The sequence below is a fragment of the Jatropha curcas genome, chromosome 8 (genome assembly GCF_041381405.1).
Source record: "Jatropha curcas cultivar XTBG-Jc1 chromosome 8, XTBG_Jcur_1.0, whole genome shotgun sequence".
Taxonomy (NCBI): domain Eukaryota; kingdom Viridiplantae; phylum Streptophyta; class Magnoliopsida; order Malpighiales; family Euphorbiaceae; genus Jatropha; species Jatropha curcas.
The window spans coordinates 6,304,165-6,331,555 of NC_143158.1; the positions used below are offsets into that span (position 1 = coordinate 6,304,165).

Below are 27,391 nucleotides of genomic sequence, written 5' to 3' on the forward strand. Positions count from 1 at the left end.
CTTGCGAAAATATTTCTCCGCATGGAGACCAAAACCCCCGCACTTCACTTGACGTATGCGATGGTGAAGTCAGAATCTATACCCAAACATTGGCTTTTGTCGGAATCGCACAAATGCCTTTATTGAGAAGCTATCTCCTCTCTCTGTAATAAAACATCGATTGGCACAAGTCAGTATCTATACCCAAACATTGGCTTTTGTCAGAATCGCATAAATGCCTTTATTGAGAAGCTATCTCCTCCCTCTGTAATAAAACATCGATTGCCACCTACACGTTATTCTATCAACAGAGCCAAAAAAGAAGAGGAAACCCAGAACTCTCTCTTTCGATATGCCAGAAGGTGAAGGTACATCTGAAGCTGAGCCCCTTTCTGCTGATGGGAATAACACTTGTGATACCTCACAAATTGCTGATAGTGGAGAGGAACCCACCTCTAGACCTCTAAATTCTGAGAAAGATCCGAGAAAAATAGCTAGAAAGTAAGTCATTATGTAGTTTCATTGCTTTTCTTTAATGGGTTTTGGCTATTTCTTGTTTTAATGAATACATATTATAAAATTAGGTGGAGTGGTTGAATTCTCTCAGTTCCCCTTTTTCGTTGTAAAAAAACGGTTTCTAAGTTGCTATCTTTATGTTTATTAGTCAAGAATAGAGGAAGTCTGTTTAGTTGAGGTAATAGATGCTTGATAAGGGTATTATTCAACTGAAAATGTGCGTTGTTCTTGTTGTGATTTTTCTTTTTTAGGTATCAGTTGGAACTATGCAAGAAAGCTTTGGAGGAGAACATAATTGTCTATTTAGGGACTGGTTGTGGCAAGACCCACATTGCTGTGTTGCTTATTTACGAATTGGGTCACTTAATAAAGAGACCTCAGAAGAATGTATGTGTTTTTCTTGCACCTACGGTTGCCCTCGTTCACCAGGTGGGTTCTCTGTTGGCTTGTTGATCTTTATCTAATTTGTTATTTCAATTTTGCCTAAAATATTCTACTTTATTTAGTTGATGTATTGGAAGGGTTGAATATAATGTAACTAGGAGCTTGACTTGATTAGAAAACCAAGGTTCAAAACTTGACTCGAGTTTTATCAAGTTTTAATTTTCATGCTCCAGTTCAACTCGATGTAATACTTATAATGCTGCATTACTCTCATGATTCTGGGTCAAGAGATTTGTTAGACATTTCTTGAGAAATAAAATAGGAAACTTTTTCGGGTTCGACTTGATTCAGCTCAACTAGTGTTAAAAATTTAGATATTTGGATAAATTTAATGAGCTCAATTTTGAGCTCAAAGCAATAAATTATTATTCAATATTATGCAAAATACAATATAAAATGTAATCACACTTACATTAAATTTAAATGCTTGGTTAGGCTGTCATTGAGTTGAGTATTCTAATACTCAAATTCAACTCAAACCTTTTTTTTTTTTTTTTTTTTTTTTTTTTTCGAAGATTGAGTAAAACCAAGTTGAATTTGAAGATTTGGTGAGCCAATTTCTAGTAGCCTATATGTAGGTTGACTTGTTTACACCCTATGTATAATCAGATTACTGTAATTTTAAATGAAATAATGAGAGATCATGGTAAAGGAATGCAGATTAGTTTACTTTAGTTTCTGGTTGGACAGTTTTCATGATTGATCTAAGATTAACTTAGGGTGCATAGCAAGGCAATTGGGCAAGGGATTTTGGAGTTGATGAAATGAATCCAAATGATGTTGTCCTATATTTTTCTAAGCTGGCAGTAGACTAACTTAATAGTTCAAGTCTAAGTAAAGTATGCTATTTCCAAGTCACGTAGGGGCATCCAAGTTAAATTAGGATTTTTGTTGTTTAGTTTTTTAGTGTCCTTCTTTACTTAGGATTCCTAATTAATACAGTATGTTGAACTAACATGAGGGGTGGTTTCCAATCTAGAATTAGGACTTTTCCTAACTAGTATAAATAGGACAACAATAGTCAATTTAAGTATTTAATTTTTCTTCTTCAATATAGAATTTTAATTCTAAGGTTTTCTTGAAGATCAATTATTTAATATCGTTTCAAACACAAACACCCTATTATAGACCTAATTGTTGAGAACTAATTGTCCTAAACTCTTCCACTACTTCACCAAGTTTGATGAGAGAAGAGTTGATGATTATTTATGATAGGACTTGTATTGTTTTTTTTATCACTTTTGAGTGTATCCAAAGCTTTTACATTTTGAGTAGCTGGGAAAAGTGTTTCACCATAGTAGAATGAAGTACTTTGGGAAATGGAAGGGTAAAAAGAAAAAAAAAATTGAAACACTAATGTTGAAATCTTTGTGATTAAAGTAAATATTGTGTTTCCTAGTTTAGGTTTATTCCTAATTAGTGTAAAGATTATGTTTCCTAGTTTAGGGTTATTCCTATTTAGATTACTTCCTATATTGGAACAATTTTTTGTATATATATAGTGGAGTAGAGGTTGAAAATATATCACAATTGAAAGAAATAAAACATATTCTTTCCTTTAATTTCTACATGGTATCAGAGCCAGTGCCGTGAATTTTTCGGCAACGGTTTCGGTTTGAAATAGGGCTGAGATACACACAGTACCGTCGGGAGTGGGAGTTGGCCGTCACCGCCCAGTTCAGAAGGAAGAGGGACCGCCGATCGGCACCTCCGTCCAAGCCGCGTCGTCGTCCGACCACGCGCGTGTGCACACGCGCCTCCAGAAGATTTCGGCCGTTCTTCACGCGCCGGCGCGTGCGGCTGTTTCCGGCGAGCTCCGTCGACGTTTCTTGTTCCGACAAGCTCGACTTGTTGTGGCGACAACTAAAGGGCGTGGAGGAAAGCGGGTCAGTTCTTCTAGACCACAGGCACACATATTTGATAGTGGAGCTTTATCTGAGGAACCATCTATTGCTGGAAGCTTTTCTGATAAGGAGATTCAGTCCCTGAAACGATTATTGTCACAGCTTGATTCGTCCTCAACTCAGACTGTGGCCTCCAATTTTGTTAATTCAGGTAATGCTTTCCTTACCTTTCTTGCAAAAATTGCAAAACCCTCTTGGGTTATAGATTCAGGAGCAAATAAACATACAACAGGCTCTAGAAAACATTTCCTCACATATTCTAAATATCAAGGCACAGACAAAATTCGCATTGTGGATGGCTCCTTAGTACCAATTGCTGGTACAGGTTCTATTGATTGTACTTCCAATATTAAACTCTCCCATGTTCTTCATGTTCCCAGATTTTCTATTAATCTGTTATCTGTCAGCTTAATCACAAAAGCACTTAATTGCAAAGTAACTTTTTACCCGACTCATTGTATATTTCAGGAACTGAACACGGGGAGAATGATTGGCAGTGGTAGCTTGCGCGATGGACTGTATCTGTTGGATGACGTTTGTCGTTTTTCAAATTCGGGTACCAGTCAAGCTTTGTTAGGAATTTCTAGAAATCCTTCCGATGAAGTTATTCAATGGCATAGAAGATTAGGACATCCCTCTTTTTCTGTTTTAGGACGTTTATTTCCCACTTTGTCTGCTAAATGTGATTTTAATTCATTAGTATGTGATGCTTGTGAACTTGCCAAACACACCAGGCATTCTTATTCTCCAAGTAATAATAAAAATTTGATTCCTTTTGCTACTATTCATTCTGATGTTTGGGGTCCTATTAAAACTGTCTCTCTTTCTGGTTATAGATGGTTTGTGACCTTTATTGATTGTTGCACTAGATTGACTTGGGTTTATTTGATGAAAACAAAAAATGAAGTTTTTTCGTGTTTTCAGAATTTCCATAAAATGATTTGTACTCAGTTTGATGCGCATATTAAAATCCTAAGAACTGATAATGGTACTGAATACATGAATGCAGATTTTCGTACCTATTTAGATTCTAATGGTATTATCCATCAGACTAGTTGTGTCAATACTAGTGCTCAAAATGGAATAGCGGAAAGGAAAAGTAGGCATTTACTGGAAGTAGCTAGGTCCCTTATGTTCACTATGAATCTTCCCAAACCATATTGGGGGAATGCTATTTTGACTGCTGCTTACCTTATTAATCGTATGCCTCTTTGTACTTTGAATTTTAAAACTCCATTAGAGGTTCTTCAAGGAAAAAACTCTTATATTGTACCTCCTAAAGTCTTTGGATGTGTTTGCTTTGTTCATCAAAATGGTCTCAGCAAATTAGATCCTAGAGCCTTGAAGTGTGTGTTTGTTGGTTGCTCTACTACTCAAAAAGGATACAAGTGTTATCATCCTTCGTCCATGAAATACTTTGTGAGTATGGATGTTACCTTTCGAGAGTTTGAATCTTATTTTTCTTCCCAGTCACCTCTTCAGGGGGAGAAATATCAGATGGAAGAGGTGATGGATGACATTTCTTTCCAGGGGGAGATTCCTGTAGACATAGATAGTAAGAGAGAGCAACCACCCAAATCTCTAGGAAGATTGGATAGACCTGATTTGAAAACTTACACACGGCGGACTAATACAGATACAACCAAGGAGCATGAGACCTCTAATCAACTGTCCTCTCCAATTTCAGTCCCTGAAGATACAGAAGAGCAAGAACTTGGTGAGTCTTCTTTAATTCCTGTTGATTCTGATCCTAATCTTGATTCCAGTCCTTCTGACAATGACCTTGATATCCCTATTGCTCTTAGAAAAGGAGTTAGAACATGCACTAAACATCCCATCTCCCATTTCATCTCCTACAATGCTCTGTCCCCTTCCTATAGAGCCTTTGTTTTGTCTGTTTCTTCTGTTTTTATACCGCAGGATTGGCAAGAGGCATTACAGGATTCAAAATGGAAGGCTGCAATGGTTGAGGAGATGAGAGCTTTGGCAAAAAATGAGACATGGGATCTTGTAACTCCTCCACCAGGAAAGAAGCCAGTTGGATGTAAATGGATGTTCACAATTAAACATAGGGCAGATGGTTCAATTGAGAGGTACAAGGCTAGATTGGTAGCCAGAGGATTCAGCCAGACCTATGGTGTTGATTATCAGGAAACATTTGCCCCTGTAGCCAAGACGAACACAATCAGAATTTTGTTGTCTTGTGCAGTCAATCTTGACTGGGAGTTACATCAATTTGATGTTCAAAATGCTTTTCTACATGGTGATTTGAAAGAAGAGGTGTATATGGAGATTCCTCCTGGATTTGATGATGACAAAACCAGAGGAAAAGTTTGCAAGTTGAAGAAGTCATTATATGGGCTAAAACAATCACCAAGAGCATGGTTTGAAAGATTTAGTAAAGCTATGCTTTCCTTTGGGTATATTCAGAGCGATGCTGATCATACTTTATTCATTAAACATCATGAAGGTAAGATCACGTTGCTTATTGTCTATGTTGATGATATAGTGATGACTGAAAATAATGAAGAAGAAATGACTCACTTGAGAAATTTGTTAGCTAGGGAGTTTGAGATTAAGGATTTGGGAAAGTTGAGATATTTCCTCGGGATAGAAGTTGCTAAGTCAGAAAAAGGGATTTTTATTTCTCAGAGAAAGTATATCCTTGATCTCCTTAAAGAAACTGGTATGTTGGGATGTAAACTTGCAGAATCATCTATTGAAGCTAATCATAAGCTTCAAGCTGGAGTGGGAAGTTCAGTTGACATTGGCAGGTATCAGAGATTGGTTGGGAGGTTGATTTACCTTGCCCATACTAGACCAGATATTGCCTATGCTGTAAGTTTAGTGAGTCAGTACATGCATGACCCTCGGGAGTCTCATTTAGAAGCAGTGCATCGGATTCTGAGATATTTAAAATCAGCTCCAGGTAGAGGACTTTTATTTTCTAAACATGGTTATTTAACAATAACAAGCTATACAGATGCGGATTGGGCTGGTTCCCTTGATGACAGGAGATCAACCTCAGGTTATTGTGTTTTTGTTGGAGGAAACCTGGTCACATGGAGAAGTAAGAAGCAGGCTGTTGTTGCAAGGTCCAGTGCAGAAGCTGAGTATAAAGCTATGGCACAGGGAATCTGTGAACTTCTATGGTTGCGCAGATTAATGGAAGAGTTAAAGTTGGTTGAAACAACAAATATATCCTTATTTTGTGATAGTAAAGCAGCCATCAGTATTATGAACAATCCAATCCAGTATGATCGAACTAAGCACATAGAGATTGATCGTCACTTTATAAAAGAGAAGATAGTTGAAGGTTTTATAACCGTCTCCTATATAGCTTCAAAAGAGCAACTAGCTGATGTTTTCACAAGGGTTTGCATAGCAAGTTGTTTCATCCTTTAGTTTGCAAGTTGAGCATGAGCAATATCTATGCACCAACTTGAGGGGGAGTGTTGAAATCTTTGTGATTAAAGTAAATATTGTGTTTCCTAGTTTAGATTTATTCCTAATTAGTGTAAAGATTCTGTTTCCTAGTTTAGGGTTATTCCTATTTAGATTACTTCCTATATTGGAACAATTTTTTGTATATATATAGTGGAGTAGAGGTTGAAAATATATCACAATTGAAAGAAATAAAACATATTCTTTCCTTTAATTTCTACAACTAAAATCTTCTATCATAAATATTTTGAAGATGTGAAAGAGCTCGAGGAATATATTGACAAGGATGATAATCATGCCTTGACCATCAGATAATGATTTCATTTAGTGAAGTTTTTTTGTTGCATTTGTTTGCCTATTCTATCTTAACTGTCCTTCTCTTGCATTGGTATTTCTTAATGCTATCAGTGATTATCTTTTTATCTTTGTACAGTTGATGCAGGCTTGGGCAAGTTTATTAGAATTTTTTGTAGATTTATGTTCTCTTTTAAAGTCACATTTACTAACTTGGCTTTAAATGTCTGAGGGCTAAGCATCAACCTTAGCCTGTTGAGTATGCATGGTCTGAATCAAGTTGGTGTCGTTTTGTAGCAAGCCAGGGTTATAGAAGAATCTATTGATTTCAAGGTTCGGATCTACTGTGGGAGCTCCAAGAGCTTGAGCCATCATGATTGGGAAAGAGAGATCCAACAATACGAGGTAGTTGCACTGGTTAATGAGTTTCATTATTAATTTTTCCATGTGTTGGTAGACCAGGAATTTTATGCATTTCTTATGATACAACGTTATCAGCAGTTGCTGCCCCCCGAAGGTTTTCTCTTTTTTTGGTCTTTTTTTTTTGGGGGGTGGGTGGTTTCTTCCCCAGCTTCTCAAAGTTCAACCCATTCAAAATTTTATTTTTATCTAGAAAACTTTTATGTATTTGTCATAAAGTAGATGCATCTAGATATTCCAGTTCTTTAAAAGTTTAATTATCTTATGTACATTCCATATCTTTTTTTCTTTAAAAGTATATATAATGTTTGAAATTTTTTAAATATTTTTTATTATCCATGTATAATCATAAGGCACATGTAAATATTATTGGATCATAAAAACCCACTTTCTGAAGATCTCTTCCACTTTGATGATGTAGTGTCGAATGTTTGTGCAGGTTCTAGTCATGACCCCTCAGATACTACTGTATGCCTTAAGTCACAGCTTCATCAAGATGGAGTTAATATCTCTGTTGGTGTTTGATGAGTGTCATCATGCTCAAGTCAAAAGCAGCCATCCCTATGCACAAATCATGAAGGTAAAGATCTGCATGCGTTTTACGCTTAAACTACTGCCACACAACACAGAAGGCATGTGAGCTATGACAATCTTCTTTTTAGTTGGTCTGATTGATTATATTGACAATTCTGTAGGTCTTCTACAAAACTAATAATGGAAACCTTCCTCGTGTATTTGGCATGACTGCATCTCCGGTTGTGGGGAAAGGTAATACACCATAGATCTTTCCTTATCATTGGGATTTCTCCTATCAAGTTGTTATAAGTTTATGGGAGACATTCTATCTATAATATTTCTTCTTTTTACCAAAAGGGCTGCTTGGGACTTTGATCTTTTTATTTCTTTTAATTTATAACTGAATATTTAATTGAAATTTGTATATTTTAGTTGTTGGAATGGCTCAAAAATATAAAAAACAGAAAGAATAAACAATAAATGTAGAAAAGAATAGATGATTCTCTAGCGTTTCAGGATTTAAGTACTCATACATGTCCAATCTCCTTAAGATATTGGTATGTAATTTTCTGCAAAATTACTGAAACAAGTTCAGGGTACCGATGCAGCCATGTCAATAATAATACTCTCCACATACTTTTGCATGCCTTTCCTGCCTTTAAGGTTTATTAAATACTATATTCTGCAATATCAAGGTTCAAAAAAAGAGAAAAAAAAAAAAGAAAGAAACTTTCATTATTATTTTATTCTTCTATCCTCAAGAGTACCCACCCTTTTGACCTTTTGTTCCCAAGTAAGGTTCTGCATTATTTGGAAGAAAGTGGCGTGTTCTATCACCTGTCAAAATATGCAAAAAATCAAATATTCTGTCTCTAATCCTTCCATCTCTCCAGCCTAAAATATCCTGATACCATTTGCAGTATTTATTATTTTCTTCACTTCTATTGATTACTTGTGTGATAATTGTGCATTAAGGTGCTCTTTTGATTTATTTCTATACTTGCTCTCCATCCCTGTGTTTGCATCACTTGTTGTCACCTTCTAATGTAGGAACAAAGGAAAGAAAAAAAAAAAAAAAAAAAAAACGGCTAGCTTTGCCAAAATTCAAGTCTCTTAATCCAATTCATCATAACCTAACAGACTGTTCTTGTTGTGTGGTGTAGGTTTCTAATGTTAGACAGCCACCTGTGGCATAGGTTTCTAATGTTAGACAGCCACCTTTTTGTTTCATTGTTTTGAAAATTCTCTTCCATCTTACAGGTGCTTCTAATCAAGAAAATTTATCCAAAAGCATCAATAGCCTTGAAAATCTACTTGATGCTAAGGTAGGTTGTCGAAAATGCCAGTTTGAGCTATTTATTGGGTTTATATATCACTTATTTTTCTTTATCTTCACTTAAATCATTGTGAAAATACCCATTGTTTACTGGTTGTATTCTTTGAAAGCCGAACTCTGGCCTCAAGAACTGGTCCATGTTACTTACAAAGGGTGGTGGACCAATGGAACTACCACGTTCTGCTAATACAGCCACTCTTTTGCATCTGTGCTGAACAGAATTCAACTTTGTTTTATCTCTTTATACTGTACATCATTGCATGTCATTGCAAATGTGCCGGTCTTGAATCAACCTTTATGCTTTTATTAGTTGTGGTGGTTCTTTTGCCCTAAGATTGCTGCATGGTTTATCCAATATTTTATCTCCCCAAAGCACCAACGAACTCTTTTATTCTGAGCTTTATACATTTGATCTTATAGAAAATATTATCACACAGTACGCCAGCAACTTTGTGTACCTTGTACTACGAGTCTTTTTGGTGGGAATGGTTTTATCCAAAGTATTTAATGAGATTAAAAAAAATTGGAATGCAAAATATTTGTTTATATTTCAAAAATCTTTTTGTAACATCATTTTTTGTATGAATAATCACGAACCCTGTATTGTATGCAACTGTTGCTGAACAGGATCGTGAGTATAGGAGGATTTTATTTTCTGCAGCTATGTTCAAAGATTTCGTGTTAATTGGCTCATTCTCTCTCTTATTCACACATACACATGAAATTTTGTGCTGATTCTATAATCTCTTAACATCTTGGAGTAGTTTCCATTTCCTCAATCTGTTAAAATTGTATCCATCTATTTTCCGGAAGATCATGCTTCTTAGAAGGCAATGCAGTAAGAAATCACATTTCTATGGATATTCCCTATTTAAGCATGTTTAGGATTCCAACTTTTTTTTCTGAGTTTCTAACTTTTTCTAATAACTGAGTCTTAGCTATTTGATAAGTTTGTTGGCAGCTTTGAACTCATGATGAATGCAGTGAGAGAGGGGAGGGGGGGTTGGTTGAATGTGTCCAGCATTCTTAGGAAATTGCACACAATCTGCTCGTTTAACAACTGTGTGGAGTTCAATGTTGAATCTCTTTGGATGAGATCATGTTATTGGAGTATATTCATCGTGATGAATGAAATATGAAAAGTAAAATCTAAGTTCCCCTTTGTTAAGGATTAGTTGTAAATAGAACTCTATTAGGAGTTGTAAATAGAACTCTATTAGGAGTTAGATTCTTAATAGGTTTATAGTATCTTGTATGTGTATATATATGTGTCCCTATTGATGAATCAAATACAGAAAAATATTTTACCACATTAAATCTACATGGTATTGGAGCCTTTGGCTCGTTAAACCTTTTTTTTCCGTTTGCGTTGAAATTCCAGCGGCTGTCCAGCGGCTGTCGGTCTCGGTGACAGTTCTAGGGTCACCGTTTTGTCTCACCACCTACCTCAGAAGGTTCCCCAGCTGCCGATCGGCGTTCCCTCCAAATCCGGTCACCGGATTCCCTGCGCGTGGGCCCCACGCGCCGCTTTTGTGTTTCTGCTACAGTACCACGCGCCGGCGCGTGGCGGCGCGTCCGGCTATTTCCGGCGATCGGAAATAGTTCTCTGGCTTCGTTTCAACTTTAGCAATCTACTTGGGCGGTTGTTTTTCCGATCCGGCGAAGTTTTGGTAGGGGCGTTCTCAGTTTTTGTCAATTTGGCGTTTTCAGGTTACTGTTTGCTCCTGTTTGCTTTTGAAAGGCTATTTTTTTTGGTATCTCTTTCTGGGTTGCTGGTAGGGTGTTTAGTTTTTGTTAATAATGGATCCTCCAACTACAGATTCTAAAACTACTATTACTGAATTAATCCCAGCAATGAATAAGATCACAGAACATAAATTGAAAGGAACTAATTATTTAGATTGGAGTAAGACAATTCGAGTTTATTTGCGAAGCGTTGAAAAAGATGATCATTTAATTGATGATCCACCAACTGATGACACTAGGCAACGTTGGCTCAGGGAAGATGCTAAGTTATTCCTACTGATTCGCAATTCTATTGACAGTGAAGTGGTTGGATTAATCAATCATTGTGAATTTGTTAAAGAATTAATGGAATATCTTGAATTCTTGTATTCGGGAAAAGGTAATCTGTCTCGTATGTATGAGGTCTGCAAAGGATTTTATCGGGCTAATCAGCGAGATATGACCCTTACAGCTTATTTCATGGAATTTAAAAAGATTTACGAGGAACTTAATGTTTTATTGCCTTTTAGTCCCGATGTTAAGGTTCAACAAACGCAGCGAGAACAAATGGCTGTGATGAGTTTTCTTGCAGGTCTTGCTCCAGTTTTTGAAACTGCCAAATCACAAGTTCTTTCAGGCAGTGATGTTACCTCTCTTCAGGAGACTTTTGCTAGATTGCTCCGTACTGAAGGTTCTCATACACCTTCCCCTTCTGATAATAGTGCCCTTGTGAGTCATAATCAGGTAGCTAGACAGCCAGGAAACAGAGGAAGAGGAGGAAATAACCGTGGTAATGGACCAATCACTTGGGAGACAAGCATTCTTATATGTCATTATTGTCATGAACCTGGTCACACTAAACGGTATTGCAAGAAACTAATAAATAAGCCACCAAGGGTAAATATGGCACATCAAGATTATGCAGTTACTTCTTCTGACAACAATGTAACAATTTCTACTGCGGAGTATGCTGAGCTCTCTAGATACCGTTCCTCTAAGTCTACTAATTCCTCAATTGCTGCTGCTGCCAACTCAGGTACTCCTCCTTCTTGTCTTATGTCTACCTCATCAAAGTGGGTCATTGATTCTGGTTGCACCGATCACATGACAGGTAACCCTATTCTCTTATCCTCATTAAAAGAACCTAAACAATTTAATCGTCATGTTACTCTAGCTGATGAGTCCACATCTCCTGTCAAATGTATTGGCACTGCCAATCCCATTCCATCTCTTCCATTGTCTTCTGTTTTTTGTTTGCCTCGTTTTTCGTTTAATCTATTATCTGTTAGCAAAATTACTCGTATGCTGAATTGTTGTGTCAAATTTTATCCTACATATTGTGTGTTTCAGGATCTTTTGACGAAGCGGATTATTGGTAGAGGACGTGAGTCTGGTGGCCTTTATCTTCTGGATGAACACGTTTCATTATCTCTGGCTTGTGCTGGTGCTCTTTCTCCTCTTGAGGTTCATTGTCGTTTGGGTCATCCATCATTGTCTACTTTAAAGAAGTTGTGTCCGCAGTTTCAGTCTTTATCAAGTTTAGAATGTGAATCTTGTCAATTTGCCAAACATCATCGTTTACCTTTAGTTCCTCGAGTCAATAAACGGGTTTCATCCCCTTTTGAGTTAGTTCATTCTGATGTTTGGGGTCCATGTCTTGTTATTTCTAAAACTGGCTTTCGGTATTTTGTAACTTTTGTGGATGATTATTCTCGTGTTACTTGGTTATTTTTAATGAAAACTCATTCTGAGATATTCTCTATTTTCTGTTCTTTTTGTGCTGAAATTAAAACTCAATTTAATACTTCTGTTCGCATATTGCACAGTGATAATGCTAAAGAATACCTATCTAGTTCCTTCCAATCTTATATGTCACAAAATGGTATTCTCCATCAAACATCTTGTGTTGATACTCCTTCTCAAAATGGGGTTGCAGAAAGAAAGAATCAACATCTTCTTGAAGTTGCTAGGGCACTTTTATTCCAAATGAAAGTCCCTAAACATTTTTGGGCTGATGCTGTCTCTACTGCATGTTTTTTGATTAATTGCATGCCTTCTTCTGTGCTTAATGGTGCAATTCCTTATAATGTCTTGTTTCCTTCTAAACTTCTATTCCCCATTGAACCTCGTATTTTTGGTTGTACTTGTTTTGTTCGTGATGTTCCTCCATAGGTTTCCAAATTAGATCCAAAGTCCCTTCGTTGTGTTTTCCTTGGGTATTCTCGGCATCAAAAAGGGTATCGTTGTTTCTCTCCCGATCTTGACCGTTATCTTATTTCTGCAGATGTCACATTTTTTGAGAATACTCCATTTTTTCCTTCTTCTATATATAAGAGTGAGGGGGAGGATGATGACCTTTTAGTCTATGCTATCCAGCAAGTTCATAACTCTCCTGCTCCTGCTCGTATTCCTGACCTTGCTCCTGCTCCTACTCCAGTGTCTGCTGCTCCTATTCCCGCTCCTGCACCAGCATCTACACGCCCTCGTTTTGAACAGGTTTATTCCAGGAGACCAGGAACTCTTGACTCACTTCCTCCACCTGCCGTTTCAACAGAAGATCCGGTTCTCTCCACTCAACCTGAGCCTGTGCCATCCACTCCCCAGTCAGACCTTGACCTTCCCATTGCTCTTAGAAAAGGTAAACGCAAGTGTACCTACCCTATTTCCTCTTTTGTTAGTTATGATCATCTTTCTTCTTCATCTCGTTGTTTTGTAAGTAACTTAGACTCTGTCTCTATTCCTAAAACTGTTGTCCAAGCTTTGTCCCATCCTGGTTGGTGTGCAGCAATGAAAGAGGAGATGGCTGCCTTAGATACTAATGGTACTTGGGATCTTGTGCCTCTCCCGGCAGGTAAGAAAGCTATTGGTTGTAAGTGGGTTTTCACCGTTAAAGTGAATCCTGATGGGACTGTTGCTCGTCTCAAGGCTCAATTAGTTGCAAAGGGTTATTCTCAGATCTATGGCCTTGATTATTCTGATACTTTTTCTCCTGTTGCCAAATTGTCTTCTGTTCGTTTATTTATTTCATTAGCAGCTACTTTTGACTGGCCTTTACATCAGCTGGACGTTAAGAATGCCTTTCTTCATGGGGATCTTCAGGAGGAAGTTTACATGGAGCAACCACCAGGCTTTGTTGCTCAGGGGGAGTCGGGTAAAGTGTGTAAATTTCGAAAATCTCTTTATGGCCTAAAACAGAGTCCTCGAGCTTGGTTTGGTAGATTTTGCAATGTGGTACATCAATTTGGCATGCAGAAGAGTACTTCTGATCATTCTGTATTTTTCAGAAGTACTAAGACTGGTTTGATTCTACTTGTGGTTTATGTTGATGACATTGTTATTACAGGGAGTGATTCAGCCGGCATTACATCACTCAAATCATTTCTCCAGACCCAGTTCCAGACAAAAGACTTAGGCTTGTTGAAGTATTTTTTGGGTATTGAAGTATCTAGGTGTAAGAGAGGCATCTTCTTATCTCAAAGGAAGTATGTCCTTGACTTACTGAAGGAAACCGGAAAGTTGGGTGCCAAGCCATGCAGTGCTCCAATGACTCCAAATATGCAACTTTCAATTGGTGGTGAGCTATTTGATGATCCTGAGATGTATAGAAGGTTAGTGGGCAAATTGAATTATCTTACCGTAACACGTCCAGATATTGCTTACTCTGTGAGCGTCTTGAGCCAGTTTATGTCTTCTCCTACTGTTATCCATTGGGAAGCTCTGGGACAGATTTTGTGCTACTTGAAAGGTAATCCAGGTCGTGGCCTGCTTTACAGTAATCATAGGCATTTGAACATTGAATGTTTTTCAGATGCGGATTGGGCAGGTTCGAAGGTTGATAGAAGATCAACTTCAGGATATTGTGTCTTTGTAGGTGGAAACTTGATATCATGGAGGAGCAAGAAACAAAATGTAGTCTCACGATCGAGTACTGAATCAGAATATCGAGCTATGGCACAATCTGCTTGTGAATTAATTTGGATTCGTCAGTTGTTAGAGGAAATTGGCTTCAAGTCATCCTTGCCTGCAAAGTTATGGTGTGATAATCAAGCTGCTCTTCACATTGCATCAAATCCAGTATTCCATGAACGAACAAAACATATCGAGATTGATTGTCATTTCATTCGTGAAAAGATACAACAGGGTGTTATCTCTACAGGACACGTTAAAACAAGTGAACAGTTAGGGGATATCTTTACAAAAGCTCTAAACGGACCCCGGGTTGACTATCTTTGTAACAAGTTAGGCATGATTAATATCTATGCTCCAACTTGAGGGGGAGTGTTAAGGATTAGTTGTAAATAGAACTCTATTAGGAGTTCTAAATAGAACTCTATTAGGAGTTAGATTCTTAATAGGTTTATAGTATCTTGTATGTGTATATATATGTGTCCCTATTGATGAATCAAATACAGAAAAATATTTTCCCACATTAAATCTACACCCTTGAATGCTAACTGTATAGCATGGTTTGTACTTACATGTGATCACTTTGATCTTGTTGTTCAACCATATAAATACCTGATCTCAAATATGCTTTTCTCCTATTTTTCAGGTTTATTCAGTTGAAGACAATGACGATTTGGAAAGTTTTGTAGCATCTCCTGTAGTTAAAATATATCGATATGGTCCTGTTGCAAATGACATGTCTAGTTCCTATATGACATTTTATAGTAAATTGGAGGAGATAAAACGCATGGTATGCTGTTATTATTTCTGTTTTTATCATAATTTTGTTTCCATTTAGGCTTGGTTCATTTGCTAGTTTGTTGTGATAATGACAGTGCAAATTGGAACTTCATAAGAAGGCAAATGATTGTCAAAGTCTTCAGGGTCTTCGAAATACCAAAAAGGTGCTCAGTAGAATGCATGATAATGTGGTATTTTGTTTGGAAAATCTTGGCCTTTGGGGAGCATTACAAGTAAGTTTTTGCAGCATCTGGTCAAGCCTTCTTCCATCTATTTGTTATTTTCAGTGCTTAGCTTTTTGTGCCAATATAAGTTTCTTAATCGTGAGGCGTGTTTTTGTTTCTGCAATGATTGTTGTCAATTTTATGGATAGTTATTTGATTTCCCAATTTCAAATAGTTGCTCATACCGGATAATCCAAAATATTCAGGATACAGCTAATAACTTACAGTTGTTTTCTGTTAAAGATATACCATGCACATTTGGATGTTTGCATGTTCCCACAGTGATTTCTAAGGCGTTAAAGGGGCAATGATCAGTGTGTGAAATGTAAAGATAGTCAAAGAAGTTATTGTATGCTTGAAGAATTTTTTTGGTAGATTATTGATGTTCAAATAGCAGCTAATTTGTGGGGAATATAGGGTTTTTATGGTTGGCTTAGTTTGGTTGAGTAATGGATTTATAAATTGTACTACAGTGTCTACACACACTGACGCTCTAGGAAAATTGGCAGCAAGTTAGCGAGGTTAGCTTTTATGCTTAAATTTGTGTTAGTTTTCCTCTGTTCATATGCAGCGTAGAAGCATGATCAATCTGTTTCATGTTTACTTTTCCTCTGTTAATATGAGAGATGAGGAGGAAGAGAAAGCAGAAGTTTGTTGGTTTGGGATTTGGGATATTTCTTGCATCCACATTATGTAACTTTTTTGTGTCACCTAAATTTCACTTTTGGTTTATGGGTGTATTCTTCAACGGATGCTGTCTGTAAATATTAATTTTTCTGTTTTTCCTCTTCTGCTATTTTTTGAAGGCTTGTCAAATACTTTTGAGCGGCGATCACTCTGAGTGGAATGCACTCATAGAAGCAGAGGGAAATATCAGTGATGATTCTGTCTGTGATAGATATCTGGCTCAGGCGGCAAATTCCTTTGCCGCTGTTTGTACAAAAGGTATTTTCAAGTTTGATTTTAATTTCTTTAATATATTCTACTTATTATGATTTATGATCATCAATGTATGATATAGGAAAGCTTGCAGGTCTAAATACTGAGACTAGGTTTTGTTTATTTTGAAGGTCAGAACTAGAATGAGTATGAATTTAGGTGGGCAATTAGAGCTTATGGGGAAATAGGCTTAAGAAGTAGAGTTAAACAAGAAAGAGAGGGTTACAGAGCTTGTTTGTTTTAGTGCTATAGCACTTTGAAATAGTACCATTGAACAATAAAATAAAAAGCTCAACCAATGGTCTTAAATATCAACGTTCTTTTTAATGCATTGACCTATTTGTAATGGTATTTGGCCCATTGTTGCAATATTTTCCATCTCTGGAGAAGTGATTGTTTTGATCATCTGGCATGGTGGACAAATGATGAGAGATGGATGAATATATTTTTACAAAATTCTTTTCTTTTTTTTTTTTTTTTTGAACTTACATTTTATTTTGTTGTTGATTTGAGTATTTTGCAAATGACCTTAAGAAGTCATAGCAGCGGCGCCAAATTCAAACTGATTGAGTTTGATTCCAGTTGATTCTGGGATATGGTTTCTGTTTCTGTTTCCAGTTCAGTTCTATAAAACCTTGCCCCACTCTTAACTATTTGAATCCACAGGCCTAACTGGAAATTACTCCAAAATCGAGGCTGAATTGTGAATGAGTTGGGAGAATTCAAACAAATCTATTGAATGCCGAATTCTTTTCTTCTCGGGTTTGTAGGACATAATAGGTTTAAAACTCAAAAATTAACTTCAATCTTACCATGAAAAGGTACATTAAATCCTCCCCTTAGTAATCTGAGTTGATATCATATTAGAGTAGAAGAAAAATTCCACATGCCTAAACTGTAAACAAAGAAAGCGACTCTAGTTGCTTTGCATAAGTAGGTGATTTTTTATTTCTTTTGCATGTGCCAACATAGTATAAAATATATACATTAAAACAAATGTATATGAGATGTAGTTTTCAATGTTTATTTAGTTTATATATGCACCTATGATTTAGAACAATTGATCATGGTGAGACTCGGACCTACTTTCCGTGCTTTATGGCAAAAACGTTTCCATGCAACCGAATGATTTCTCAATAGTTGCTGAAATATATCATATTTTTAATGCATTTTGTTTGTATTCATTGATTTTTTGAAATTATGAGGAATATTTATTGATACCAGTTTGGTTTGCCCATTTCAGTTGCTGTGCTTTCTTAAATTGCATATCTACGCAAGGGTTTAAGTTTCGAGCAATATTTGCTAAGTTGATCATCCCTTTTGGTTGATTTGGTATTTTCAATTTGCAATATGAGGATTCTGATACTTGATTGGAAGCTTGATTTGACAACCATGTGCATGGCTAAAACAAACCAGGCTTAATGCCTCCATTTTTTTTTTGTAGTTGGACTTCCTAGTTCGGTCTGGTCATTGTTGTAATATATAGAGCATACGTGATCATATTTTTGGCTCCAGATTATGTTGGCATTACATTCTCTCTTAATGAATGTTAAGAAATTGTCAGTTAGATTCTTTTTTTCCTTCTTGGCCTTGCATATGGTGTTCAATTCAAAATTTTCTATTAAAATTGAGCATCAGTTTGTTGTAATTTGGTGGGAATCTTGTGTTTTCTGTTCTTGCAGATGGCATTGCATCTGATATATCTGCTGCAGATACTTTAAGTGAGCCATTTTTCTCGAGAAAGCTTTTATGCCTTATTGAAATTCTTTCCACCTTCAGGTTAGCTATTAAGTGTTAGCACTTTTTCCATAGAATTTTATGAAACATTTTTTTGAGGGGCTTTTATCAAATTGATGTTAATTTGTGTTCATTTTTAGTTTGAGCCAATTGATTGCTTTTTGGACTAGGTTTGCTCCCTTGCATATTTTCATGTGACATAATGCACACAGTTTTCTTTGTAAGTCTGCAACTGTGCTTAGGGATGTCAAAAAATGAGTCATGTCATGTGACCACGATTTGCAAAACGCATAAAATCAATGAATTAGGGTTGAAACTTAACAGGTTTATGTCATAAATGGGTTGAGCCTTTTATGCCACAATTTAAAATGGGTCGCATAATAGGTTAACTCGCAAACCCATTACGATTCAATTTATTAAACCTGTTGTGTTGAACGTGTCATTCCGACTCAACCTAACACACTAACAACCCATTTATTTGTCATAATATAGGGGATAAAATAGTCTTTTGCATTTAATAGATATACATCTTAAGTAAAATGTGTCACGTGTCAATGTGTAACTTGTACATCTGTTGATGTGTAATGTGTTACATGTTGTGTTTGTAGAACACACATAAATTTCACGTTGTGATGGTTCATATATTTTTATGCAATTAATAAATGGGTCATGTTTGTGTTAATGCTAATCGTGTCACCATGCCAGGTCAGGTCAAGTCAACCTGATGTGAAAATAACCTACCAACAAATTTTGACACACCTAAAGTCTGTGCCTGATTAATAATGTATGTGCATATCTAGAATGGAGAATATAACTTATCAGAACAATTTCTTGCTTCAAAGATTTTCTTTTTTATTTGTTGTTATCCTGACAACAATTGGAACTGAAGTGATTATATCAGATAACTGGTAATTGTAAGAATTGATTATGACCAGAAAGAGGAACAATCTCATTTCTAAGAGTTTATTCCATTATTATCATACTCTATGTTAATGCAAAATTTAATTTTTATGCATTGATGCTTCTTGCTGCATAGTATTGACCTTCTATTGAAAAGATTAATGAAGAAAAAGAGATGAAGGGACAGTTCTTTGAAAATTTTCAGTTCCCCCTTTTCAGGTTGCAACCAAATTTGAAGGGTATAATATTTGTGAATAGAATTGTAACTGCAAGATCTCTTTCATACATATTGCAAAAGCTCAAGTTTTTAACGTCATGGAAGTGTGATTTTCTTGTCGGGGTTCACTCTGGACTGAAGAGTATGTCTCGGAAGACCATGAACAGCATTCTTGAGAAGTTCCGAACTGGAAAGGTAATGATTCATATATTTATAAGCTGTTGGCATTTGTCATTTCTGTCCATGTAACTGAAATGTGTGGCTTTAATTGATACTGTTATAAATTTAAAATAGTATGATACTTATCATATCCATGGACGCTAATTTTAAGGCTACATTTTATTGATAAAGATTGTGTCTCCAAGTACATTATATAGCTCGTATATATGTATATACATGAGGAGTGTGGCTAATACTAAAATAAACGATCATAATTTTAAGGTCAGTAGTCCCATAAATTAAGGAAAGATAATTTCTCAAATTATTGGAACATGATCCCTCAAAATATGAATACACAATCCCATATATTATTCTAAAAGATACTAGCTCCCTATGCGCTTGTGCTAGTAGTTAATTGCTAAGGCTGTTGATTTGGCAGTTGAATCTATTGATTGCAACTAAAGTGGGTGAAGAAGGACTTGATATTCAGACATGCTGTCTTGTCATACGCTTTGATCTTCCAGAAACTGTTTCTAGCTTTATACAATCAAGAGGACGTGCACGAATGCCTCAGTCTGAATATGCTTTTTTGGTGGACAGGTCATTTTCTGCTGCTTATATATATACATCCATCTACTGCCGCATTTTCTCATCTCCCCTTATAAAACAGAAAATTATTCTTATTATTGCAGTGGCAATAAGAGGGAGCTGGATCTAATAAAAAGCTTTACAAAAGATGAAGTTCGAATGAATGTGGAAATTTCTTCAAGAACATCTAATGAGACATTTGGTTGTCCTGAAGAAAATGTATATAAAGTGGATATGTCTGGTGCTTCCGTCAGTTCTGTATATAGCATCTCTTTGTTGCATCATTATTGCTCCAAACTTCCTCATGATGAGTATGATCTGGTGTTTTGTGTCTGAAAATTTCATTTTTTTCCTAATATATGTGTTTGTTGAGATTATTAATTTCTCTTTGCAGGTTTTTTGATCCAAAGCCAAATTTCTTTTATTTTGATGATTTAGGGGGAACTATCTGCCGTATAATATTACCCTCAAATGCTCCTATACATCAAATTGATGGTGCACCACAACCTTCACAAGAAGCTGCTAAAAAGGATGCTTGTTTGAAGGCCATTGAACAATTGCATAAACTGGATGCATTAAGCAATTATCTTTTGCCACAACCTTCACAAGATGCAGATGAGTCAGTATTGGCTTCTTCTGATTCTGACGATTCTGAAGGTTGACACGTAGCAGCTAACTGTCAAAACCTTCTATTCCCTTTTTCTTTGAGTAGCTGTTGAATATATTCTTGTTTTTGGGCAGGTGAGGATTCCCGAAGTGAACTGCATGAGATGCTTGTTCCTACTATATTGAAGGAATCATGGACTATCTCAGAGAACCGGATCCATCTGCACGCTTACTATATAGAATTTTGTCCAGTTCCTGAAGACAGGATCTATAAGAAGTTCTGCCTTTTTATTAAGGCACGTCTGCCCCTCGAGGCTGAGCAATTGCAAGTTGAACTTCACTTGGCTCGTGGCAGATTTGTGAAAATAGAGCTTGTCCCATCAGGACCTGTGGTATTTAATACAGATGAGGTAAACTTTAATATTTTAGCTAATTCAGCATACTTAACTCACTTCAAGGAATTCATTGATTATATATGGACAGATTACAAAGGCAATGCATTTTCAAGAAATGTTCCTCAAAGTCATTCTTGACAGATCAGAATTCACTTCAGACTTTGTTTCCTTGGGTAAGAATTCTTCTTCTGAATCAAGTCCTGCTTTCTACTTGTTGCTTCCCATCATTTTGAGTGGTCGTGGAAATAGAGTGACGATAGACTGGGAGATAGTAAGAAAATGTTTATCATCTCCTGTTTTCATGGGTGTGGAAGAAGAAAGCCTTCCTTCAAATGTTCACTTGCAACTTGCTAATGGTTGCAAAAGGATGAGCGACATTGAGAACAGTTTAGTGTATGTGCCACACAAAAAACAGTTTTACTTTATTACTAACATTGTACATGGAAAGAATGGTCTCAGCTCACATAAAGGTTCAAGTGCTCAAAACCATATGGACCACCTAATTCAAACGTAGGTAACACATTTTCTTTGAAACTTTCGTAATGTTGCAGTCTTATATTCAGTTTTCCCCTGAATTGTTGAATGCTATCTTTTCCATACGTTGATACTTTCTTCTTCCTGATAGGAAAGTTTGTATAAAAGAACTTTAATCATCTGATAAAGTGAAGTAATTTATTCTCATTTGGTTATGTGAGTATTGGTTACGTGATTGGCATTAGGTTTGGCATTCAACTTGAATATCCTGAACAACCTCTTCTTCGTGCAAAACCGCTCTTTTGTTTGCACAACTTGCTGCACCACCGTAGGCAAGAGGATTCTGGTATTTTTCTGACACCCTTTTTTCCCTGATTGCACGACACCTGCAGTTCTGTGTTTCACTTGCTCATTCAGTAATTAGCTTAATCTCTTGTTGTATTTAGAAGAAATTTAGTACTCGAGCATTGAAACCTTGTTGTTTATTGTAAAAATCCTCATCAACCAGGGTTTAAGAAAAGGGAAGCAAAATTTATGCTTTTATTCAAATACAACAACAAAGAGTAAACACTAAACTTGAAGTTGATGTATTGATTCTATTGTTATTCAGTTGGAACATTACAGTTGAATTAGGGGTGTCTTGATAACTGATTATTATCCTTGGCGGTGGTTGTTGTTGTGGTGTTGTTCTTCTTTTTTTTTTTTTTGGGTTGGGGGGGGGGGGGGGGTGTTACCTGTATAATAAAGTCTATTGAATAAATATAATGGATTTTGCAAATTATATTTTTTAAATAATAAACTGTTCACTATCTGTGTGTTTTCTTTTTCTTCAAATGACACTTGCCAAGCCTGCAATTTGAGGATATTGCCACCTGCCTTCCATTGGCTGGCTGGAACTGATACCAATTCTTAATATTATTTACATAATTGATACAGTTTAAACTTTAAAGCATTGGCTATAATAGATATCAGAAGAAATGCTTAGTTTTTTCTGCTCGATATGCCTAATAATAGTAAAACCTACTTTCCCAAAACCAAGTTTTGTTATCTGTAACAAGCAGAATTTGTGAAAAAAAAAAAAAGCATAATTAAGAACTAAATCAAAGTAACTCCTAAAATTTCCTCCTCTTGAATGCATTGTGATTGATAATGAATGAAGTCAGAAGCTACTTCAACAGTTGCTCTATTAAATCAGGACTGTAGATAAATATGAAAGTGGAGTATAATATCCTATTATTAGTTGGCTAATATAAGGATTGCATTATGCCTGCAGAATGTTTTTCTATTTTAAACTTGTTTTGCACATGATTTTGTGGTCTCCCTTGCCATTTATTTCTCACGTTATTCAGTGGGAGTTATACCTTGGGATAACAAACTACACTAACTCTGTTAGTAAGCCCAAGAATTACATTGGATCCTTGTCTTTGATTCTCATTTCATCGCTGGCGTATTAATTTTGTGGGGAAAAAAAAAAATCTTATGTTCAATATTCACTTATAAATTAGTTGATGTTAATAGCAGAAATTCAAGAGCTGGAAGAATACTTCATTGACTTGCCCCCCGAGCTTTGTGAGTTGAAGATAATAGGCTTCTCTAAGGATATTGGGAGTTCAATTTCTCTATTACCATCAATCATGCATCGTTTGGAGAATTTGCTGGTAGCTATTGAATTGAAGAGCTTATTATCTGATTCATTCTCAGAGGGAGCTGAAGTGACTGCCTGTAGAGTAAGACTTTAATGCATAAGTTATCAATTTAATTACTGCTTTTTTTTTTTTTTTTTTTGAAAAGGTGTGTGATAAATTACATTGGTCATGCATTAACAAATTTGTTCTGTTGATTTATGTTACCTGGACCATTTCTTGCCAATAATAGCTGTTGATTGATATTAGGTATTAGAAGCACTCACTACTGAGAGGTGTCAGGAGCGACTTTCTCTTGAAAGACTTGAAATTCTGGGTGATGCTTTTCTCAAATTTGCTGTTGGACGACGGCTTTTTCTTTTGCATGATACCCTTGATGAAGGGGAGCTTACAAGGAGACGCTCTAGTGCTGTAAATAATTTGAATTTGTTGAAACTCGCATGTAGAAAAAACTTGCAGGTATGACTAAATCTTTGAATATAATGTTTATCTTCCAAATATTTCTTTAAATGTTTTTTTTTTTTTTTTTTTTTTTTTTTGTGTTTCTTTTTCCATTTTTAGCATATTCTTTTATTGTTTATTCCAACTACTTGACATTTTGTTTAATTGATAAAAGATCTTATTAAAGACGAGTATTACAAAACGTAGAATGCATGCTAAACAAATAATAAGAGTAGCATAAAACTGATGAACTGATGCCCTCTAATCTCACAGAATCTCAGCTCAAGATAAACGCTCGAGTATTTTTGATGTATACCACATAATTGATAACTATTTTAATCCATAGCATCTATGTTGGGAGACCCTAATTCTTAAAGGTACAACTGTTTCTTCTCCAACGAAATATTCCAAATCACTGCAAAAACTGCAAAATGCCACAATCTTTAAGCCTTTTCTACCTTGCAAAGGCTATATTTTTCATTTGAAAAGAACTCTACTTTCTCCAGACATCTAACTTTCCTTGGAAACTCCAATTGTGTTGAGCGGCTATGCAATGAAGGAACAGGTAGGGATGCTATTTATAGCAACATGATGAAAATGTTGCCGGACAAATTTGTTTGGTCTATGGACTTTCAACCAGTCATTAGTATTACTCCTTTTGTGAATTGTAGCCTAAACAAAACCTGCATTTTAAATGGATTTTTAGTCTTCCAAATTTGGTTTAGGACTATTGGAATATAAGTCCAACGAGTATATGAAGATTAAAAAAAAATGCTGGTACTTTCAAAAGTTAAGAGTTCTACTATGTAAACTAGAAGAGTGAAAATAAGCAAGGTGGTCAAGTTAAAAGAAAATATAAAAGCCTTCCTATCATTTATGTTTCCAAAAAAGTGAAAATTTCAGGGGAAAAGTGAGGAGATTCAAAATAAGAACATAGCGAAGCACATGTTTTTTTAAGGATAATGTAAAAAATCAGAAAATGAAGCATCTCTTTTCCAAACACCTTTCCAAAAGTAAATACAAGATCCATCGCCATTTTTATATTTGATGAAAGGGTTAAAGAATAGATGCATGTTAAATGAACTTCCAAAGATGTTACATGAGTGATGGTAGCATTTATCTTGGGATCCTGCTCTTTCTGTTGCTACCGGAATTTATTCTTAGTTACCTTACACTATAGTGAATCAGGTTTCCTAAGAAATGACCATAACCTTTTCTTAATAAGAGTAGTGTTTCTGGGTATCAAATTCTCAGTAATCAACTCCCTTCGTGCCAACCAGCCAAATGATTCCCACTGGGGAAAACAAGTCCCTCATCAACTCAACACCAATACCATAAATTAGACCTCTTTGCAGTACTCTTTTTCTGTAAATTGACACTTCATTATCAGTTTTGCTGCATCATGTGCCACTTTATACTTTTGACGTAAAAATTTTTTCCACCCCTTTTTCGTTCAGTGCCTGAGTAAATATAATTTATTCCATTTATTTTTCAGGTATATATACGTGACCAACCATTTGATCCCTGTGAATTCTTTGCTTTGGGCCGTCCTTGCCCTAGAATTTGTACCAAGGAATCAGAAGGAAGCATTCATTCTCAAAATGGAAACCATGCGGCAGGTCAAGCAAAAGCCAGTCAAGTCAGATGCAGTAAAAATCACCATTGGTTACATAAGAAAACAATTGCTGATGTAGTCGAGGCTCTCATTGGAGCATTCATAGTCGATAGTGGCTTTAAAGCGGCAACTGCATTTCTTAAGTGGCTGGGCATCAGTGTGGACTTCGAAGCTTCAAAAGTTATTAGGGTCTGCCTAGCAAGCAGTAGCTTCATGCCACTTGCTCCTCCCATAGATATTGTTGCCCGTGAAAATTTGGTGGGGCATCAGTTTCACCATAGAGGATTACTTCTACAAGCTTTTGTGCATCCTTCCTATGGCAAGCATGGAGGAGGCTGCTATCAGGTATGTGCTATTTCTTATTTCTAATTGGGGATTAAGCAGAAACTTATCCTCCATTCGTTGTAATTTTTTCTCAAATATCTAGCTTTGAGAGCATCTCATCTCTATTCTGACATCAAAATTTGCTAAAATGTTGATGGTTTCAACCAGAGACTCGAGTTTCTTGGAGACGCTGTCCTGGATTACTTGATTACATCATATCTGTTTTCAGTTTATCCCAAGTTGAAGCCTGGTCACTTGACAGATCTAAGATCGGCGTTCGTGAACAACAGAGCCTTTGCCAATATTGCGGTTAATCGAAATTTTCACAAATTTCTTATAAGTGATTCCAGCAACCTTTCGGAGGCAGTAAAAGCTTATGCGGAGTTTGTTAAAACAGCAGCATCAGATAAGGCTTTGTTTGAAGGGCCAAAGTGTCCCAAGGTATATATTGACAATTCTTATCTGGCTAATTGGAATATAGATTTGCTCAAGAACGCCAATTAGGCTGAGTGGAGTTTGGTAAATCTGATTGAGTCAAGCCGAACCAACTAGTTTGCTGTTGGATTGTTTTTAACATATTTGGTTTTTAACAGAAAATCCAAATCTTTTGGTTTGGTCCAACTTGCATTAAGCCCAAAATAAGTCCAACTCCATCAAAAAATAGCTAAAAATCAAATTGAAGCAATCCAACTGAAATCAGCTAGGTTCTGTACACTGATTTTTTTTTTTTTTTTTTAAATGGTTTATTGCTTTCTACTGGTTCAATTTGATTTGAACTGAACTGATTGAATGCTCATCCCTAATGCCAACTATGGGAGATTAAGGAGATGTGCTTAAAAATGGGTTGGATGGCTAAATTTTTAATGGTTGGAAATATGTAAATGAGCAAAATACCGTTCATTATTTGCTACAATATAAAAGAAAATGGTTTGATCTTCTAATTTTCTTCGGTTGGAAACAAATGTAATGAGCATCTTTAGAATTCATATTGTTTCCCTATTATATACATGCTATGGGTTCTTGGTTTTCATTAACACAATTCATATCCATTCAGTAAAGAGAACAATGATATTGCTAATGGAAAAATGAAAAAGAAAAATATGATGATTAGAAATTGAAGGGAAATTGTGTGTTTAAACTAAAACATTATAATTCCAGCTTATTGAGAAGTGTGAAGTTGTATTATCATAAAATTATAAGGTGATATTCGCTGAGCTTCACTTGTCAATACTATTAGTTTCTTTGCAACTTTACTATTGATTAATGCATTAAATTTGCTCTCTTCAGAGAGACTTGTGCAAACAAATGGGCAGTAATTATCGTGATGCTGCCAAAACATGAGAGCAATTTCTGATGCACCTTTCATTCACATAATTTTATTCAGAAAGGTTTTGAAACTTTATCTAATTTCATTTATTGATTCAGGTACTTGGCGACTTGGTAGAGTCTTGTCTAGGTGCCATTCTTTTAGACACAGGATTCAATTTGAACCATATCTGGGAGTTAATGCTATCTTTCTTGGATCCAATTTTGAATTCTTGCAATGTGCAATTGAATCCTTTTAGAGAACTACAAGAACTTTGCCAGTCCCAAAATTGGTGTTTGGAATTTCCAACATCAAAGAAGGGCAGAACCTTTTATGTTGAAGCAAAAGTAGATGGTAAAGATGTATGTCTTTCTGCTTCTGCAAGTAACTCAAACAAAAAGGAGGCCATTATAATTGCTTCAGAGCAAATATTTGTGAAGTTGAAGGTAAGAACATGTGGATCTATGAAACCTGTGATGCTTCTTTTGATGTTAACTTCAGTCATACATTTTTAGATATGAATGCCATTTATACAAGTTTGTAAGAGCATCTTTGCCAT

General features: G+C 36.0%; 1 protein-coding gene across 3 annotated transcripts; it reads left to right on the forward strand.

The window, feature by feature from the left end:
- Nucleotides 1-27,278, forward strand: DCL4 (dicer-like 4; the record flags this gene model as incomplete). Of its 3 annotated transcripts, none has more annotated exon segments than XM_012216053.4 (22): nt 2-480; nt 747-924; nt 6,879-6,986; nt 7,441-7,581; nt 7,697-7,769; nt 8,778-8,842; nt 15,131-15,274; nt 15,360-15,497; nt 16,295-16,433; nt 18,110-18,206; nt 19,284-19,476; nt 19,880-20,040; nt 20,133-20,339; nt 20,423-20,685; nt 20,770-21,044; nt 21,118-21,539; nt 21,749-21,849; nt 23,022-23,230; nt 23,396-23,605; nt 25,083-25,547; nt 25,695-25,967; nt 26,952-27,278. In XM_012216053.4, coding segments are annotated over 22 exon segments (4,338 nt in total), but the record flags the coding sequence as incomplete, so codon positions are not given.
- Nucleotides 27,279-27,391: the final 113 nt, after the last annotated feature.